At 41.1% G+C, this 15,553-nt stretch overlaps 1 protein-coding gene across 1 annotated transcript in view; it reads right to left on the bottom strand.

Moving 5' to 3' along the window:
* Positions 1–512: 512 nt before the first annotated feature.
* The window catches only part of LOC135538685 (gastrula zinc finger protein XlCGF7.1-like), a 54,807-nt gene continuing 39,766 nt past the window's right edge, over positions 513–15,553 (bottom strand). Inside the window, exons 3-4 of the mRNA XM_064964586.1 lie at positions 1,679–1,861; positions 513–1,092 (exon numbers count right to left, since the gene is read on the bottom strand). Of these exons, the coding sequence (XP_064820658.1) occupies positions 590–1,092; positions 1,679–1,739 (564 nt within the window). The 5' untranslated portion in view covers positions 1,740–1,861 and the 3' untranslated portion in view covers positions 513–589. The remainder of the gene's footprint in view (positions 1,093–1,678; positions 1,862–15,553) is intronic.

Genomic DNA, 15,553 nt, shown 5'->3' with positions numbered 1-15,553 from the left:
GAGAAGGAAACACTTGCCGCATACATCAGACTAATGGTTTCTCTCCAGTATGGGCAAGCGCACGTGCTTTGAGCTGGCTTGCCCGACAGTAACTCTTGCCGCATAAACCACAGACAAAAGGTTTCTCTCCAGTATGTAAAGTCATATGACCTTTGAGACTGGTTGAAAGACAAAATTGTTCGTGACATATGCTACAACCAAAATGTTTTACTCCGATATGGATGGTCAGATGATCGCCGAGAGTGCGTGCACATGAGAAACATTTCTCACATACACTACAGGCAAAAGCTTTTTCTAGACTTATATGGCCTTTTCTAATGTGGGAGGTCATGTGTTTTTGGAAATTGGTTACATCCCTGAAAACTTTAGTACATACATCACAGCTATAAGCCTTTGCTCTATGAGTTGTTCTCTGATGACTGGCTAAAGATGAAGATGAACGGAAAAGCTAGCCACAGGTTTCACAGCAATACTTCTCCTCTTGAGTGCTCTGCCTTATGACGTTTCCATATTGGCCATGACCGAAAGGTTTTTGGACACAAAGAGCAGATGTATGCCTTTTCCGGGTGATCACTGAAGTTGTGCCGTTTTAGCGCACGTTCCCACAGAACGATTTTTCACATGTTGTGCAGGTATGCAGAGTTGGGTTGAAATCCCTGTGTTTGATGAAACCTTTTCTCAAAGCAAACTTCTTCCCACAATCTGTGCATTTGAAGGACCTGTCTTTAGAATGTACCGCCAAGAGGTGATTATTACACCCAGTCTTCGTACCAAAACATTTCCCACACTGTGGGCAGCTAAAGGGTTTGGTGTGATGATTACGGTGGGCTTTAAGCGTGCATCTCCAATTGAAACACTTTCCACAAACGTTGCAAATGAATGGCCTCTTCACTGCTCCGGTGGCATCACTTGCATCTGGATTTTGGTCTGTATTTGAAGAATCACCATTCTGGACAGCTTCTCCAATCCTGCCTGGGTTTGGCTCCATGTTTGAGGGTTTGCCATGTTGTTTCTCTGGGTCTGATGAAGGTGAGAGCTGGGCATTAAGGTGAACTTCCTCTTGATGATCAAATTCAGAGAGCAATACCACATCTGCAACAGAGGGTCATTGTCGTTGTTGAGGCGTAAATGTAAAACAAACTACTGCATTACATGTATGAATAAGATGGTGGATATTAACTAACATTTCCCAGAAATAATTTAAAACAGCAAACAATGTACCTACTAGGGCTGGGACGATATTTTCTCCATGGCTAAAATCTTGTTGGTTCTTTAACTTGCTGTATGTAAAATATTGTGTGCTATAGCTTGGGAAATAGATAAATAGGACTCTGGATGACTGTTTTCAACATTAGGTCTATTTCCCTAAAGTTAAAGCCGCTTTGTGTTTTGTTTCCTTGCCACAATGCTAACGAGTATTACAAACATAATTCCTTAACAGTCTAATTGGTGGCATTTTATGCTATAAATGCATAGGAACAATAATATTAAATGGTTTTGATTGATTGTCCTGAGTATCTTTAAATCAAACACTGACTCAAAAGAGTTGGCTTAATTAATGGTAGTGGTGCCACAATGTCATTAGCTTACTGATTCAAGTACTACGTTTCATAAAATTACAGCACACGTTATGGCTAATTGACTTTACTATATATATCCAGTGTCATCCTGCCCATACCTCCAGTAGGTTCCCCTCCACACTGGGCATCTTCTCCATTCCTGCCTGAGTTTGGCTCCATGTTTCTCTGGTTGTCTTGTGTCTCTGAAGCAGGTGAGGTCTGGGGGTTAAAGTCATCCTCCTCTTGGTGAGCACTCTCAGAGACAGTGTCAGTGCAGTAGTTGTGGAAATGAAGACTGTCTCCTAAAAAAAAACCAGTATGAGTATTTAAAAAGAAATGCATCAAAAACACCATAAGAATATGCCACATTCATAATCAGCTAATTAAGAATTGTATTCCAGTGTTTGATATAATGAACTCTTATGGTAAAAGGTATTGTCTTTTTAGTTAGATACAGTGCCTTGCGAAAGTATTCGGCCCCCTTGAACTTTGCGACCTTTTGCCACATTTCAGGCTTCAAACAAAGATATAAAATTATTTTTTGTGAAGAATCAACAACAAGTGGGACACAATCATGAAGTGGAATGACATTTATTGGATATTTCAAACTTTTTTAACAAATCAAAAACTGAAAAATTGGGCGTGCAAAATTATTCAGCCCCCTTAAGTTAATACTTTGTAGCGCCACCTTTTGCTGCAATTACAGCTGTAAGTCGCTTGGGGTATGTCTATCAGTTTTGCACATCGAGAGACTGAAATTTTTTCCCATTCCTCCTTGCAAAACAGCTCGAGCTCAGTGAGGTTGGATGGAGAGCATTTGTGAACAGCAGTTTTCAGTTCTTTCCACAGATTCTCGATTGGATTCAGGTCTGGACTGTGACTTGGCCATTCTAACACCTGGATATGTTTATTTTTGAACCATTCCATTGTAGATTTTGCTTTATGTTTTGGATCATTGTCTTGTTGGAAGACAAATCTCCGTCCCAGTCTCCGGTCTTTTGCAGACTCCATCAGGGTTTCTTCCAGAATGGTCCTGTATTTGGCTCCATCCATCTTCCCATCAATTTTAACCATCTTCCCTGTCCCTGCTGAAGAAAAGCAGGCCCAAACCATGATGCTGCCACCACCATGTTTGACAGTGGGTATGGTGTGTTCAGGGTGATGAGCTGTGTTGCTTTTACGCCAAACATAACGTTTTGCATTGTTGCCAAAAAGTTCAATTTTGGTTTCATCTGACCAGAGCACCTTCTTCCACATGTTTGGTGTGTCTCCCAGGTGGCTTGTGGCAAACTTTAAACAACACTTTTTATGGATATCTTTAAGAAATGGCTTTCTTCTTGCCACTCTTCCATAAAGGCCAGATTTGTGCAATATACAACTGATTGTTGTCCTATGGACAGAGTCTCCCACCTCAGCTGTAGATCTCTGCAGTTCATCCAGAGTGATCATGGGCCTCTTGGCTGCATCTCTGATCAGTCTTCTCCTTGTATGAGCTGAAAGTTTAGAGGGACGGCCAGGTCTTGGTAGATTTGCAGTGGTCTGATACTCCTTCCATTTCAATATTATCGCTTGCACAGTGCTCCTTGGGATGTTTAAAGCTTGGGAAATCTTTTTGTATCCAAATCCGGCTTTAAACTTCTTCACAACAGTATCTCGGACCTGCCTGGTGTGTTCCTTGTTCTTCATGATGCTCTCTGCGCTTTTAACGGACCTCAGACTATCACAGTGCAGGTGCATTTATACGGAGACTTGATTACACACAGGTGGATTGTATTTATCATCATTAGTCATTTAGGTCAACATAGGATCATTCAGAGATCCTCACTGAACTTCTGGAGAGAGTTTGCTGCACTGAAAGTAAAGGGGCTGAATAATTTTGCATGCCCAATTTTTCAGTTTTTGATTTGTTAAAAAAGTTTGAAATATCCAATAAATGTCGTTCCACTTCATGATTGTGTCCCACTTGTTGTTGATTCTTCACAAAAAAATACAGTTTTATATCTTTATGTTTGAAGCCTGAAATGTGGCAAAAGGTTGCAAAGTTCAAGGGGGCCGAATACTTTCGCAAGGCACTGTATGTGTCCTGGAGGGCATGTAGTTTGCCCTCGTGATGCGTTGGGCAGACCACACCACCCTCTGCAGAGCCCTGCAGTTGCGGGCGATGCAGTTGCCCTACCAGGCGGTGATACAGCATGACATGATGCTCTCAATTGGAGCATCTGTCAAAGTTTATGAGGGTTTTAGATGCCAAGACAAACTTCTTCAGCCTGCTGAGGTTGAAGGGGCGCTGCTGCGATCGACTAGTTGGCGATCACTGGTCTAGGATGTCCGGTAAGGTGGCAGTGATATTATCCTTGACTAGCCTCTCAAAGCACTTCATGATGACAGAAGTGAGTGCTACAGGGCGATAGTCATTTAGCTCAGTTACCTTTGCTTTCTTGGGTACAGGAACTATGGTGGACATCTTAAAGCAGTTGGGGACAGCAGACTGGGATAGGGAGAGATTGAATATATCCCTAAATACGGGATTCCGTCTGGGCCGGCGGCCTTGCGAGGTTCTACACGCTTAAATGTCTTACTCGCGTCGGCCACAGAGAAGGAGAACCCACAGTCCTTGGTAGCAGGCCACGTCGATGGAACTGTATTATCCACAAAGCCGTCAAAAAAAAGGTGTTTAGCTTGTTCGGAAGCAAGATGCCGGTGTCCGCGACGTGGCTGGATTTCCCTTTGTAGTCCGTGACTGTCTGTAGACTCTGCCACTTACATCTCATGTCTGCCGTTGAATTGCAACTCCACTTTGTACTGACTATTTTTCCTATTTGATTGCCTTACCAGAGAATAACTACACTTTTTGTATTCGGCCATATTCCCAGTCACCTTGCTATGGTTAAATGCGGTGGTTCCTTTCAGTTTTGCGCAATTGCTAAAACATCTATCCACAGTTTCTGGTTTGGGTTGGTTTTAATAGTCACAGTGGGTACAACATGTCCTATACACCTCCTGATTAACTCAGTCAACGTATTTGTCAACGTTATTCTCAGAGGCTTCCCGGGAACATATCCCAGTCCGCGTGATTAAAACAATCTTGAAGCCTGGATTCTAATTGGTCAGACCAGCGTGGAATAGACCTTAGGCAGAAACTCAAAACAGGAAGTACCCGTGCTACAGGAAGGGAGGAGCAAAATGGAGGCATGATCAGATTTGCCTAAGGGAGGGCAGGGGGGGGGGCTTGTAGGCATTTCAAAAAGTTGAGTAGCAGCGGTCCAATGTTTTTCCAAAGCGAGTACCACAGTCAATGTGTTGGTAGAACTTCGATAGCATTTTCCTCAAATTTGCTTTGTTAAAATCCATGGCAACAATAAATGTGGCCTCAGGATATGTGGTTTCCAGTGTGTATAAAGTCCAGTGTAGTTCTTTGAGGGCAGCGGTGGTATTGGCTTCAGGGGGAATATACACGGCTGTGACTATAACCAAAGAGAATTCTCTTGGGAGGTAATGCGGTCAGCATTTGATTGCGAGGTATTCAGTGCGGCAGGGTAGCCTAGGGGTTAGAGCGTTGGACTAGTAACCGAAAGGTTGCAAATTCATATCCCAGAGCTGACAAGGTACAAATCTGTCGTTCTGCCCCTGAACAGGCAGTTAACCCACTGTTCTTAGGCCATCATTGAAAATAAGAATTTGTTCTTAACTGACTTGCCGAGTTAAATAAAGGTAAAATAAATATTCTAGGTTGGGTAAAGAAAATCATTTGAGTGTCTGTATGTTATCACAACATGTGTAGTTAATCATGAAACATACACCCCCACCTTTCTTATTCCCAGAGAATTCTTTGTTCCTGTCTGTGCTATGTACTGAGAACCCAGCTGGCTGTATGGGCAGGGACAGGATATTCCAACAGAGCCATGTTTCTGTGAAACAGCATATGGTACAATCCCTGATGTCTCTCTGGGAAGTAGATCCTCGCCCTGAACTCGTCTACTTTATTATCCAGAAAGTGAACATTAGGAAGTAATATACCCGAAGCGGTGGATGGTGTGCACGCCTCCTGAGTGGGACTAGAAGTCCAATCCGAATACATCTCTGCCTGAGGTGTTTTGGAGCAGCCCCTGGAAAAACTTAAATTGCCCTGGGGGGTACGAACAAAGGATCCAATTTGGGAAAGTCGTATTCCTGATCGTAATGCTGGTGAGTTACCGCAGCTCTGATATCCAAAAGTTATTACCGGCTGTAGTAATAACACAAAAAAAATTCTGGGCTAATAATGTAAGAAATAACACACAAAAAAAATGCTGCAAAGTTGCTTAGGCGCTAGAAGCAGACCTGCCCTTTCTGTCGGGACCATTAAGTCCCACTGGTCTAGAACAGGGGTTCCCAAACTTTTTCCACTTTGTGGACTCCCTTCCAGCCCCCCCAGTACAAGTACTGCACAAGTAAAGTTCATGACACAAACTGTTTACACCCCTCGTTGGCAGATAGAAGTTAGCAGGTTGAAAGCTTAGACATTTCGCCATGTCTAATGTGCATTCATGTGATATTTTAGTTACTAAAAAAACAAAATAAAAAAAGATTAACCGACATGAGCTAGTTCATCTGGACATTTCTGGTAAGTTATAAATAACTCTAAGGTATGCAACGACTAACATAACACGAGGAACTGGTGATGAACTACCCAATTTCAAAATGGCAGCTTGTGCATGCTACTATTAGAACTTTCAAGAGTAAGTTCAAAGCTGGACTGAATTCCGCAGCCCCCCTGCCGCCCTCGCACACCCCCTAGCCCCAGTTTGCGAACCACTGGTCTAGAACATTTGCTAAATTTGGATGACAGCTTTACATTTACACACAATTAGCATACTTCAGCTCACACCTTTGAATGACCAATGATTAAATGATCAATGTAAGTGGAAGCATTTAATATCTGCTATATCTAGAAATAATTAAAGATATTACTAATTTCTCAAGTATTCTGATATAGCCTGTGTGTGTATACCTCTTGGTGCTCCTTCCTCTGTCCCCCTTGCCCGACTGACGCGCCTCTGGGCGCTCATGCCAGTCCTCTCCCTTTCGACCATGATTACCGTCATTAACATGGCCATTTTTCCCAATGATGTTTTACCCAACATCTTCATGAATGATGAAAATTGCCTCTGAAAGATTCAAATATGAAGTTTAGTGACCTAGCAGGTTCCAACTGATGTTCAGGTGGCTAGCTAGGTTGGCTAACGACAATTCAGTCACAGATGAGAGAAGCATATTTGATTCAGTGCCCATCTAATGTTAGTGAGCCACCTAAGGTTAGCTGGGATGTATTCATTACGTCTTCCAACAGAAACCGTTAATGAACCAAATAAACGTTTCAAAACCGGGAGGGACCTTCACATAATTAAGCTATTAAAAACTCGTTTTCGTTCAACGTTTTTCGTTTGGAGTATACGATCTGTTGCATCATAACAGACGAACCCTGGGGTGTTTTCGTTTTTCCGTTGCAAACAGTTTATTCCAAACGTTTAAAGAAAACGAGTTTGTATTGGCCAAATCTTGGTAGGTCCTTCTGAGTAAACGCGTCAAGTTTCCGTTTGAAAACGTTTTGCGACGGAATGTGACAAACGAATACACCCATTGTAAAAGTATGTCCTTAACAGTTTGCTAGCTACTAGTAACAGTTTATTATGCAACTTAGCTAGCTAGCCTAGTTTGTCGACATTCGACAGCAAATTCTTAGTCCCAACAACCGACCAAATGTGTACTCACGGTCTTGGTTTTGTTCACACGTTGAAGCCTACTCTTCAGCAAAATACTTTCCTCATTCTGCTGGACCAACTTTAGAGGCATAACAATAGCAGAGCACTCATCGAGGAGTCTGCCCATCTCCGCAACTAATACCTCGACAATGGTAGATAATTGTCTCTGAAAAGCTTCGTTAATCAACATTGCTGCAAGCTAACAGTTCTTAATACAAGTTTCATGAATCTCCCCAAAAAATTATTAAGGTTCTTATTACACATCAGTGATTTCGACAGGTTATACCAGCAATGTAAGGAAATTTAAATGTTTGCGGAAATGATGTCACTCTGCTTCTTATTCGCTGAGATTTTATGGCGTTCCACATTTGCATTGTATTGCCGCCACCAACTGGGTGGCCCTGGAAAAAAAAAAAACATTTAAAAAGTAAACACTATTATGGGGCGTTACACTTCAAACATTCCGCTCCTGTTTTAGTCTGATATCCTTAGTCAATGGTTACAATTGATGGCCAATTTGCTATTTTTCTGACTTCAGCCACAGCATAGATTGGATAGAAACGGTGTAGATAGATAGTCTTTTGCTGCATTCATAACCAAGTGGGAAGGTGGTATTTACCTCATAATACTTTGAAAATCCAATTGAACGTCCCTCCAACTCGCAATAGCAGGCATGCATAAAGATGCACTTATCACAAATGCTTAGTTTGCTAAGTTAGCCATATTATAGATGGCTCTACGTTATGTTTTTGTGTCAGCATTAACACGGTGTCCATGATCCAATTCTAGCTCCCAAAACACCAGCAATTTGAAAAAACTAGATAGTAGATTGTGCTGATTTATTGGTGCGTTTGAATTATGTTGCGCCCCATAGTTTAAAAACTCTTGATACTGCTAAAGAAATGTCACATATGTACTCTGCCATCTTTATACACTTTTGCCATTACTAGTGGGAAACTTGTAAGACTCCGACTTCTCTCACATGCTGACTTGTCACGTCACCTACTAAGGAAATGACCTTCGATAACAGCATTTATACAAAATGTCAATACAGCAATCTATTAATATGGTTTTTGAACACTATAATTTGTTTACAAGCATGGTTGTCATAGCTTGTTGGCCCTTAGTCAATCAGCATTTTCTCAATTAGTTCTAAGCCCCTGTTTGCACCGAACTGCTACTTATGACTTCACATTTTACATTTTATCTCAGTCAAATAAATGATCAATATTTAAATATTTTATTTGGACAGAAAGGAGGTACAGTAGGGCAAGCCATGCCCCATAAGGCCTGCCCATAATGCCAGCCCTGCTGGTAACTACCACCTCCCCACTTGATTATGAAAGCAGCATTTTCTTCAGCATGTCTTGCTGTGACTGTAGGCCTATGGGAGCGTTCACATGTTATCTGAAGTTCATAGTTCAGACTGGGTAGTTTCATTTGAACGACCCTCCAACTCGTAATTTTGACAACATTTTGTTACCCGAGGTGCCGAGTTGTGACGTTTCAGCACTGAACTTTCACTTTTTCAAACCCATTTTTTTTACAATTACAAACTTATATGTATAAGGTAGTTAGTTAGCTTGACCATATTGTCATTGTTAAACAATCTAGCTAGTTTATTAAGTTAGCTAAAATCTTATTGGTTGAATAATTGGTCCGACTTCAAAAGCACATGATCACAATCATGTCAGACCTATGACTTACAATTTTGCGGTTTCCCACTTCTAGCGCGCACGTGAAGACCCCACTAGATACCCACAATTTAACTTATGGAACACTACACACAAACTGTATGTGAAATATATCCACTGTAGACAGAACTGTAAAATTGCTTTTACATCCACCTTAAGAGTGAATTCAAAGGGCATAGTCTTTTACAGTACGACAGAAAAGCACACCGAAGATCACTCTCCCTCAATATTATTCAAGTCATTAGACCACGTTTTAAAATCATATTCAGTATCTCCAGCACCTTACCTACCATACCTACAGTTTGTGAAAAAATATTTTTGGTCGACTATCAATTTCTCTAAAATATTTATTTGGTCATTTCAAAAACAAATTAAAATAATGAAATACAGTGTCTTCAGAAAGTAGTCTCAACCCTTGACTTTTTCCACATTTTGCAGTGTTACAGCCTGAATTTAAAATCAATTTATTTATAAATTAATTAAAAATGAAAAGCTGAAATATTTTCAGAGTATTCAACCCTTTGGTTATGGCAAGCCTAAATAAGTTCAGGAGTAAAATGAACTTATGTCACAATAAGTTGCATGGACTGTGTGCAATAATAGTGCACCCCATACATACAGATAATTGTAAGGTCCCTCAGTCGTGCAGTGAATTTCAAACACAGATTCTACCACAAAGACCAGGGAGGTATTCCAATGCCTCGCAAAGGGCACCTATTAAAAATAATAGACACTGAATATCCATTTGAGCATGGTGAAGCTATTAATTACAATTTGGATGGTGTATCAATACACCCTGTCACTACAAAGATACAGGCGTCCTTCTTAACTCAGTTGCCGGAGACGAAGGAAACCGCTCAGGCATTTCACCATGAAGCCAATGGTGACTAAAACAGTTAGAGAGTTTAATGTCTGTGATAGGAGAAAACTGAGGATGGATGAAGAACATAGTTACTCCACAATACTAACCTAAATGACAGAGTGAAAAGGAAGCCTGTACAGAATAAACAATTTTCCAAAACATGCATCCTGTTTGCAATAAGGTACTAAAGTAAAACGGCAACAAAATGGGGCAAAGAAATTAACTTTATAACCTGAATACAAAGCCTTATGTTTGGGGCAAATCCAGTACAACATTACTGACTACCACTTCATATTTCCAAGTATGCTAGTGGCTGCATCATGTTATGGGTATGCTTGTCATCAGCAAGGACTAGGGAGTTTAGGATAAAAATAAGCACAAGCAAAATACTAGAGGAAAACCTTGTTCCGTCTGCTTTCCAACAGACAGAGACAAATTCACCTTTCACCAGAACAATAACCTAAAACACAAGGCCACATATACACTGGAGTTGCTTACCAATTACATTGAATGTTCCTGAGTGGCCTACTTACTGTTTTGACCTAAATCGACTTGAAAATGGATGCCTAGCAATGAACAACCAACTTGACAGTGCTTGAATAAAATAATAAAATAATGTGTTAATATTGTACAATCCAGGTGTGGAAAGGTCTTAGAAACTTACCCATGAAGACTCACAGCGGCCAAAGGTGAACATGTATTGACTAATTTCTACTGGGAACAAAATAATCTGAAACAAACAAAAAGCCAATGCATCCAACTTTGTAGTCACAAACTTGATGTAATCATTGCATGCTTGGAATATGGGACCAAATACTAAACTTTTGACAACTTTAATGCAAAAGTGAATTTGTCCCAATACTTTTGGCCCCCTAAAATAGGGGGGACTATGTACAAAAGGTACTGTAATTTCTAAACAGTTCAACAGAAATGGATGACAATACCCTCAAATTAAAGCTGACAATCTGCACTTTAACCTGTCATTGTATCATTTCAAATCCAAAGTGACCCAAAACAACAAAAAAGTGTCACCGTACCAATACTTGTAGTCCTGTATTTCATTTTTTTTAAATGAGCAAAAATGTCTCATTATGGAATATTGTGTGTAGATGGGTGACAAAAATAAATGTAATACATTTTACAAATTCAGGCCAACACAAAATGTGGAATAAGTCAAGGGGTATTAATACTTGCTGAAGGCCAGCTGTTTGGGAGATCTTATGCTTTACAAACTGCATCTGAATTTTTTTTTTTTATAAATAAGATACCATCACACCACCAAAGAATCAGAAAATAACATACTATTAGTACTCTTCTGGAAAAGCCTTGAAGTATATATAACATTTTTAAAAACGAGTCCCCTTTCCTTAAAAATGACCAACATAACTAAGGTGGTTGGTTTATTTACAGATAAAGCCTGAACACCAAATAATTTCAAAATGTATTTCCATTACAAAAAATAAAAAATAAAAACAATACAACTGAATTATCTGGGCGAAACACTTGCCCCTATTAATTTAGAATTCAATTTATAGTCAATCATATGAAACTGGGAACATCTATGAAGTAAGCCCATCCTATTATCCAGGTCCAGTTTCACTACAGCGATGGAATTTAGGCATACAAGTGTTTTAATGATGCATCGTTCCTATAAACTGCGATGTAACATGCGTTTCCCAAAACACCACAGAGAATGTTCGCCAAGTGCGTCGTTGAAACATGTCGCTACTGATATGATTGTAAGAAAAGCAGCACTGCTCTCGGATCAGCTTTCAATATTCAAATCTTACCTTAACCTATGGCTGAACAAACGCAACTTAGCTCTGGAATGTTTAGATAAGGCAGTGAGTGCTTTCCCAGGTTTTCTGTGAACTGGAACTGTCAACTAAGTGGTGATGGATAATGGTGAGAAATCAAGAGTTAATTCAGTTATATTGTGTGACATGTGTGTGCGCTAGTAGGTCGGAATGAACTTTTGAACCTGCTTTGTCTTGGTTGAGAGGAGGAGATTCATTCTAGAACCAATGACGTCATATTTTGTATATAAACTGTTGTTCGTGGTTACATGGCAGCGTGCTCCGAGAATAAATACTACTATCTAATTTTGATAAGACTGGTCTCTGTCTATTTTATGCAAATAGGAATCTTACAAATTCTTATAAAATAGATTGAGTGATTTAATGAATGTATAATTAATAGTAAAAATGAAATTCCAGTGACACGAGCCTACCAGACGAGCTAAACTACTTCTATGCTCTCTTCGAGGCCAATAACACTGAAACATGCATGAGAGCACCAGCTGTTCCCGGAAGACTGTGTGATCACACTCTCCGCAGCTGATGTGAGTGAGACCTTAAAACACGTCAACATTCACAAAGCCGCAGGGCCAGACAGATTACCAGGATGTGTACTGCGAGCATGCATTGACCAACTGGAAAGTGTCTTCACTGACATTTTCAACCTCTACCTGTCCGAGTCTGTCCGAGTCTGTATTTTCACGTCCGGATGAATAGCATGCCCAAATTCAACTGCCTGCTACTCTTCCCCAGAAGATAAGATATGCATATTATTATTCGTGAGCACAACCAGCCGTTTCTCTACAGGGAAATCTAATCATTCACAAGAGAAATAAATAAACTCAAGAACTAAACTCAGCAACAACAAAAAAGTCCCTTTTTCAAGACCCTGTCTTTCAAAGATAATTCGTAAAAATCCAAATAACTTCACTGATCTTCAAATGTAAAGGGTTTAAACACTGTTTCCCATTCTTGTTCAATGAACCATAAACAATTAATGAACATGGACCTGTGGAACGGTCGTTAAGACACTAACAGCTTGCAGACGGTAGGCAATTAAGGTCACAGTTATGAAAACTTAGGACACTAAAGAGGCCTTTCAACTGACTCTGAAAAACACCAAAATAAAGATGCCCAGGGTCCCTGCCCATCTGTGTGAACGTGCCTTAGGCATGCTGCAAGGAGGCATGAGGACTGCAGATGTGGCCAGGGCAATAAATTGCAATGTCTGTACTGTGAGACGACAGCGCTACAGGAAGACAGAATGGACAGCTGATCATCCTCGCAGTGGCAGACCACGTGTAACAACACCTGCACAGGATCGGTACATCCGAACATCACAAATGCGGGACAGGTACAGGATGGCAGCAACAACTGCCCGAGTTACACCAGGAACACACAATCCCTCCACCAGTGCTCAGACTGTCCGCAATAGGCTGAGAGAGGCTGGACTGAGGGCTTGTAGGCCTGTTGTAAGGCAGGTCCTCACCAGACATCACCGGCAACAACATCATCTATGTGCACAAACACATCATTGCTGGACCAGACAGGGCTGGCAAAAAGTGCTATTCACTGAGTCACGGTTTTGTCTCACCAGGGGTGATGGTCGGATTCGCGTTTATCGTCGAATGAATGAGCGTTACCTGTAATCTGGAGCAGAATCGATTTGGAGGTGGAGGGTCCGTCATGGTCTGGGGCGGTGTGTCACAGCATCATCAAACTGAGCTTGTTGTCATTGCAGGCAATCTCAATGCTGTGCATTACAGGAAGACATCCTACTCCCTCATGTGGTACCCTTCCTGCAGGCTCATCCTGACATGACCCTCCGGCATGACAATGCCACCAGCCATACTGCTCGGTCTGTGCGTGATTTCCTGCAAGACAGGAATGTCAGTGTTCTGCCATGGCCAGAGAAGAGCCCGGATCTCAATACCATTGAGCACATCTGGGATCTGTTGGATTGGAGGGTGAGGGCTAGGGCCATTCCCCCCAGAAATGTCCGGAAACTTGCAGGTGCCTTGGTGGAAGAGTGGGGTAATATCTCACAGCAAGAATTGGCAAATCTGGTGCAGTCCATGGAGTTGCACTGCAGTACTTAATGCAGCTGGTGGCCACACCAGATACTGACTGTTACTTTTGATTTTGACCCCCCCCCATTTTGTTAAGAGACACCTTATTCCATTTCTGTTAGTCACATGTCTAAGGAACTTGTTCAATTTATGTCTCAGTTGTTGAATCTTGATATGTTCATACAAATATTTACACATGTTAAGTTTGCTGAAAATAAACGCAGTTGACAGTGAGAGGACATTTCTGTTTTTGCTGAGTTTATGTAGGACGCTGGGCTGAAGGGAGTTGTAGTTTTATTAAGCAAATATTGAACCTAGTTTGTGCATAAAGTGGTAATGACCTACAATTACCATTATCAATTGCGACAGTTCTTTCCGGCTCAGGCAGAGATGGATACAGTTTTATGCCTCGATACACACAGACCACATAGACCGCATGAGAGAGGAAAGTACACAGTGGTTGTTTTAGCATGTAAATCTTGGTGGGGCAAAGTGTAATTGTTTTATGCATGCCAGCAAAGCCACTACACTACATAACACATTAATTGAACTATAACGGAGACAACCGAACAAAAAACAACCCTTGCAAAGTCAACTAGAATTACATGGATCTATTACTGAACATAAAAAACAAAACAAATATTTGAATGGGTAGAGACTGTCACTGGCAAACATGGTTACAGACCCATCAACATTATATAGTATCCTGTCCTGGTGAAGAAAAGCACATGCGCTCATTTATGCAGCAGCTTACAAAACATTTTTGGACTCATCGTTGTTGTGCTGTGCTCACTAGTACAGGAAGGTGGTGCGGCGGTCCTTTTTGTGGGCAAATTGTGTCATCAAAGGTGCTTTCAAGACAACTGGGAACTCTAAAAAAACAAGGTTGAATCAAAACGTCAGTAATCTTCAGGTCAGATCTCTAGAAAGAGGCCTGAGTTCCCGGTTTGGAATTCTGAGTTGGATTCCCAAATGTATTTTCCCAGTCGAAGCTAGTATTTTTTAGAGTTCCCAGTTGTCAGTATGGCCAAGTCTGAGATTTCCCAGGTCCGAGTTTCCAGTTGTTTTGAACGCAGTAGAAGTCATGCTGGATTGACAGCATGGCCAATGTATTCAACCTTTTCTGGCCCATGGTGTTGCGAGTGAATGTTTATCCTTTTAAGCTTGGAAAAGAGACCCTTTCAGACAGATGTTTTACATCCTTAAAACCAGACTTTGACCACACACCCTCTCCATCGAATAGCAGGCAGTCGAAGCAAAACAGTGATTGCTTTGCAATGCTTGCATTTAGCCACTGATTCCTTCCAAACCACTCATTGTTGAATTTGCGATTACCGACTGTGTAATGTGTATGTCCAATGGCCAATGAGCCCCGATACCTTTTATCTATAATTTATCTTCATATGTCAAGGATTGAAAATGATTTGCCAGTAGATTGTCAACGTGATTCATGATGATGACTGCTTGCCTAGCTAAGATTTAGAAAGTAACATGATCAGTCCAATCAAAACTATGGTAGATTTGACGTCATTTTATCTGTGGCCAATGACCTTGAGACTTCTTGGTTGGGCACTTCTAATGTAAATCTATGGCAGCACCCAAGGGGGCTTTAACTGCCTAGCTCTCCCTGTAGATTCTGCGGTGACGTAGTGTCCCCATGAGTGACAGAACCATGAGCCAATCAAAGCGCAAATAAAGATTACCAACGCCTATGCTCTGTACACTCAGAGGAAGGCCCAAAAAATTGTCGAAGACTCCAGTCACCCAAGTCATAGACTGTTCTCTCTGCTACTGCATGTCTAGCTCCAAAATGCTACTTAACAGCTTCTACC

The sequence above is a fragment of the Oncorhynchus masou genome, unplaced genomic scaffold, assembly GCF_036934945.1.
Source record: "Oncorhynchus masou masou isolate Uvic2021 unplaced genomic scaffold, UVic_Omas_1.1 unplaced_scaffold_2___fragment_4___debris, whole genome shotgun sequence".
NCBI lineage: Eukaryota > Metazoa > Chordata > Actinopteri > Salmoniformes > Salmonidae > Oncorhynchus > Oncorhynchus masou.
Note: the sequence above shows the minus strand (reverse complement) of the source record. Positions and strands in the feature narration are given on the sequence as shown.